Source organism: Mastomys coucha, unplaced genomic scaffold, assembly GCF_008632895.1.
Source record: "Mastomys coucha isolate ucsf_1 unplaced genomic scaffold, UCSF_Mcou_1 pScaffold22, whole genome shotgun sequence".
NCBI classification, from domain to species: Eukaryota; Metazoa; Chordata; class Mammalia; order Rodentia; family Muridae; genus Mastomys; species Mastomys coucha.
The window spans coordinates 131,227,862-131,233,384 of NW_022196905.1; the positions used below are offsets into that span (position 1 = coordinate 131,227,862).

The following is a 5,523-nucleotide window of genomic DNA, read 5'->3' on the forward strand; positions in this document are numbered from 1 at the left end:
TTTTTTTTTGAGACTCTTGCATCCCAGGTTGGCCTCAAACTGACTCTGTAGCCAAGCGTGGCTTTGACTCCTGATTGTCCTTCTGCTGGGATCATGCCCGTACACCACCACATCTGATTTGTGTGGTACTGGAGGTCAAACTCCGCACACTGAGCCTGCACTCTACCCACCGACTCATACATTAAGCCCTGTTTTTAGAAATTACGATGCTTTCATTTAACAATACATAATATTAACCTCTTTTCTGAGATGTGAATCACCTCTTGATGAGGAAGCTCACTCCTGGGCCCTCGTCTATGTCCCTAAAGGAGTGGCATCATGCTCGAGAGAACCCTACCCACCAGCTGGCTCCGTGCCTCCCTAGGGTGTCGCCGTACAATCCCCATGTTGTATCTGACCCAGGTTCTAGGCAAGCCTTTGAATGTTGACTGAGTGTTCAGAGATGGGGAAATGATCCCGGGACCTTTCCTGGGTCTCCTGTCCCCTACCCTTCCTATTTTTCTGAGTGTTAACTCCATAGAGATGGCTAATATACCTTCGTTGTGGTCAAAGCCAACGTTGTGGAAGGCTCCAGGAGATGCTCTGCCTTCCTCTTCACCCCACTTGTACATCTCAGACACTCGGGACTTTTGCCTATTGGGAGAAAGCGCCATGGAACCCGGTTATGGTCAGAGACGAGAGACAAGGACCCCAGATGAGCTACACCTCTGCTTCCAGCAGCCCCCCGTCCACCTCGAGGATGGAGATGGCGGAAGGAGAGAACGAAGGAAGAGTGCGCATGCGCCTTACCTCTGTGCCTCTCTCCTGAAGCGGATGGAGAACACCAGGAGGATCACGAGGATCACCACCAGCACTGCCACCCCGGCTCCCCCGAGCCCATACACCAGGCTTTTCTGGATGCCCCGGTCGCAGTTTTCCCCGCTGTACCAGTGGGTATCCGTGGACAGGCAGCTGAGATAGGAGAAGGAGCAGAGAGGGGAGAGGAGTCAGTCATTGCTCCGGCCTCATGGACACTTAATGAGGCACACGTTTGAATGGAGTTCTGAGGAGACGAACGGGTGACGGGTCCAAGTCCAGTCTCTTTAAGCAGGCGCTGCCAGGAGCCCCGTCACAGGCCTTTGCCCCCAACAGCAGCCTGGGACCCAAGGCAGTTGTTCTAGCCCTGTTTCCTTCGTCTGCATCCCGAGCTGGCCGGCCTACCTGCTCGCCCAGTGTTTTCATTTTCAGTCCTATTTGTGAATACCTCACCTCTGTTTCTGATCCAGAGCCATCTTTCCAGCCCCAAGCTCTTCTGGCCCAGGATGTTTCTCTCTATATCCGTTTCTTCCCTGATCCACCTTGAGTAAGCTTGGGAGCCTCTACTGCAAGAAGCCATTCCACTCAGGTTACTCTGGGATAGCGATTTAGGCCTGTGAATGGCTCCTTCTGCTGTCTCTGATACACACGTGTGTGTGCGTGCGTGTGTGTGTGTGTGTGTGTGTGTGCGCGCGTGTGTCCACAGGTGTGTATACATGTGTAACATCCTGTTAGTCCTGGTTACCTGCCGCCATGCCTTCCTCGCCATTAGGAGACCGCCCCCCCCAACCTAAATAAATGCTTTTTTTTTTTTTTTTTTTTTTTAAATTTTGGTTTTTCGAGACAGGGTTTCTCTGTATAGCCCTGGCTGTCCTGGAACTCACTCTGTAGACCAGGCTGGCCTCTAACTCAGAAATCCTTCTGCCTCTGCCTCCCAAGTGCTGGGATTAAAGGTGTGCGCCATCACCGCCCGGCACAACTGTCTACTTTCAAGGGATGTAGAGATAGAATCTCATGACCTTGGCCTCCAAGCGAGGAGCGACTGCGTGGGCAGAGCGGGGTACTCACAGACACCGGGGTCCACTTCGCTGCAGCTGACACTTGCCGTAGCTGCAGTTCTTGGAGGTGCTGTAGCCTGATGTGCACGGCGTGATGCAGTACCACTTATTGTTCTTCAATCCCAGTGTGACATACTGTGCAAAGTCCTTTCCAGCCTCCTTCTTGCATGTCTCTGGGGGGGACATGGAAGAACAGCTAAGAACCAGGAGGCCAGGCACACTGCCCGGCCCCTCCCCGCTCGGCTCCTCCCTGCCCGGCTCCTCCCCGCCCGGCCCCTCCCCGCCCTGCCCCTCCGTCTCTCCAGCCTTTCTCAGAACCACTCCCATCATATTACATACCCTCAGGACTGACAGTGATTGTGGCACTTTCTTGCACCCGGGTGGCAGTTGAGTTGAAACACAGTAAAGCTGTGAAGGAGACACATAAGTAAGTCCATTGTCACAGAGGCTGGGGGAAGAGGGGAAGGACCGAGACAGTGCCGTGGTTTAAATTAAATGTGAAGAGTTCTCTCAAGCTTGTGTGTTTGGTGTGTTTGGGAAGATTGTGGAACCTTCTGGGAAGGCGGAGGTCATGGGGCTTCCCTGGGTCAGTGTAGGAGACAGGCTGGAAGGGTCTCATCTGAGCCTTTTGCTCTGAGGATTTTATTTATTTATTCATTATTTATCTAAGACAGGGTTTCACTGTGTGTGTAGCCCTGGCTGTCCTGGAACTCAATATGTGACCGTCCAGGTTGGTCTCAAATTCACAAAGATCCACCTGCCCCTGACTCCCAAGAGCTGAGTTCAAAGACAGCCACCGCATAAACCGGATCAGAACCTCCTAAGGAATGGCAGACAGCAGGTTCTGCCCATCACTGCCAGAGCCACGCCTTCCCATCCCGCAAACCAGGAGCCAAAGAGACCCTTCCTCTTTTGAGTTGTTTCCACCAAGTTTGGCCACACTTTAACTTGAAGGGATGTCAGGCTTCGACTCCAGAGGATCCTGTGGCTCCTCTGCTGCCCTCACCCACATGCCTCATGGTGTTTTGTAGTGAATCATGTGATGTCTCAGCATCCAGCAGCCCCGTCTCTCTCAGTCCCCTTGGTACTGACACTCTGCAGGAACTCTCCAGCCTAGGCTGCTTGGTGCCCTCCCATCCAAGGCTTTCTTGGAGTGAGACAGAAATGACAAGACCCAGCTCTGGACACAGATCCCAGGGTCCCGCAGCTTCCACCTGCCTTCTTCACGACGCCTCGTCTGTCTCTCTCAGGTGGAGAGGTGAATGGGGAGCTCTCTGAGAGTGTGTGCCTCCAGGAGAACCTTACCTGAACAGGTTTTATTGTCATTTACGACTAGATGTTCCGTTGCATTCTCGATTTTTGTCTTCAGGTCTTTGACGATGCTATCTAATGTGCTTTCATATTCTGGGGTATAGTTGGCCTTCAGGATGACATCATAATCCACCACGATACTGCCTTTGCTGTGGGGGGAGACGGGTGGTATGCTTGAGCATCCTCCCACGGTCATCCCTGCTACTCATCTTTCCATCCCTTCCCTGAACAGGATCTGCCTCTTCCACAATCCTGGGAAGGATTCCAGGCAAGAGGATTGAGAACTCGAGGCTAACCTGGGCTACGTAGTGAATTCAAGCTAGCCTAGAGTACAAAGCAAGGAAAGACAGAGAGATGAAGACGGGGGGGGGGCGGGGGGGGAAGGGAGATAGAAAGAGACAGAGAGGCACAGAGAGAAACACACACACACACACACACACACACAGGGGGGGGCGGTGCATCAGGGAGCTCTGGAGAGCTAGCTCAGCTAGTTAGTGAAGTCTCTGTTGTATAAATGTGAGAACGGGATTCAGGTGCTCAGGTAAAAGCTGGATGCCACGGCATAACCATAGCACCAGGGGGAGCAGAGATTGGTGGTTCCCTTGATCTCCTTGGCCAGTAAGCCTAGCCAAATTGATGAACCCCTGGCTAAGTGAGAACCCAGTCACTAACAGCAGGAAGGGAGGAAGGCACCATTGTGGGCCTCGAGCTTCCACATATGTGCGCATGCTCAGAAAATGTTACTGCTGTTCAGCCTACAGCCACTGGTGTTCGTGCACAGCGCCCACTGTGGGGTGATGCAGGCAGCCGCAGATGGCCTCTGTAATCACTATGACCCTTGCTCCCATGCAGAAGGCCCTCTTCTCTCCAGACCCAGGAACTCACCTCAGACTTTTGATGATAACCCCTTCATACCCCGGGATACCAGCATAAATCTGCGCCATCTGCAAGACAAGGCGGTCTATCATCCCAGAGCTCCCACCTTGGGGATGTTCTGTGGGATATCAGCACTCCCCGATCCTCACCCCACCTGCCAGCGACACGGAGACCAAATAGAAAGTTCTCTTGTCAAGAGACCAGGTCTGCGCTGCTACCCTGCGCAGCTCCCAGGCAAACCCTGCTTCCTAGCCCTTACCTGGCTAGCTCTGAGGACCTGGGAAGCTGAGAACAATATGCATCTAGCATACCCAGCCATCTTAACCCTCCGGACTCCTCCCAGGGATTGGGGGTGGGCGTGGAGGTGAGGTGGAGAGCTCAAGGGCCCTTGGTGGGGGGTAGTTCTCTCAGGGTTACCTGCTCTGTGAATGTCTTATTGAAGTTACTGAATTCTTCAGAGTTTCGGTCCTGTAGCTCGTCACTGTAGTCCTGACTGGTTACTGTCACTCTCACTTCCACGGACGCAGAGACTGTCTGATCTAAGTGAGACAGACGGGAGCATTGACCATTGAGGTGAACCCTTACCAGTGAAATCCTCAGTCCCTGAAGGCCAACCCTGGGTGCCGGGAGTGACACAGGGTCTCCTCCAACGCATGGTCCCCTGCGGGAAGTGGGCCATAGTACGGCCATCAAGCTGCAGGAACCCATTGTTCTCTGCGCCCGCATACCCCCACTCACATTGGGATTATGGGAATGCACGGCCACACCCAGTGTTTTACTTGGGTGCTGGGGATCGTCAGACTGAGTTCCTCCTGCTCTTGTGGCAAGCACTTTACCAACTGAGTCGTCTCTCTGACCCTTGATTCCTGTTTATTCTTGTTTATCGTCTTGTTTGTATACAGAGCGATCTGTTGCTCATGCATGTGCCATGCCGTGCATGTGGCAATCAGAGGAAGCTTTCGGGAACCAGTTCTCTCCTTCTGCCATGTGGGTTTCAGGGACTGATCTCTTGCCGTCAAGATTGGTGCCAAGAGCCATCATGCTCGCTTCTGTTTTTCAGTTGTTTGTATCTTGTTGTTGTTTGTTCAATTAAAAAGTTATTTTAAACATCTTTATCACTAGGCAAATGTAAGATACGGGGTGACTGGAGCGGTGGTCTGGTGATTATCAGTGTGTACGGCTTTTGTAGGGGACTGGAGTTCAGTTCCCAGCACCTGTGTCAGGCGGCTCACAACCACCTATAACTCAAGTTCCAGGTGATCAGCACTGTCTTCTGGCCTCTGGGGTGCCCACACTTTTGGCACTTGCACACATATGCACACACACACACACAAATAAATCTTTTAAAAAAATATTGACCATAAGATGTAGGACAAGGACTGGTGTCTAGTGGGAACTTCTTAAGCTCAGTGCTGGGGCCCCGCCCACGCTGTGGAGAGCCCGCCCACGCTGTGGAGAGCCCCGCCCACAGTGAGAGCCCCGC

General features: G+C 52.9%; 1 protein-coding gene across 1 annotated transcript in view; it reads right to left on the minus strand.

Annotated features, from left to right (window-relative positions):
- Positions 1-4,719, minus strand: part of LOC116104680 (mucin-17-like) — a 7,562-nt gene extending 2,843 nt beyond the window's left edge. The window contains exons 1-8 of the mRNA XM_031391172.1: positions 4,656-4,719; positions 4,458-4,579; positions 4,050-4,108; positions 3,159-3,313; positions 2,193-2,261; positions 1,864-2,026; positions 790-951; positions 536-633 (exon numbers count right to left, since the gene is read on the minus strand). Of these exons, the coding sequence (XP_031247032.1) occupies positions 536-633; positions 790-951; positions 1,864-2,026; positions 2,193-2,261; positions 3,159-3,313; positions 4,050-4,108; positions 4,458-4,579; positions 4,656-4,719 (892 nt within the window). The remainder of the gene's footprint in view (positions 1-535; positions 634-789; positions 952-1,863; positions 2,027-2,192; positions 2,262-3,158; positions 3,314-4,049; positions 4,109-4,457; positions 4,580-4,655) is intronic.
- Positions 4,720-5,523: the final 804 nt, after the last annotated feature.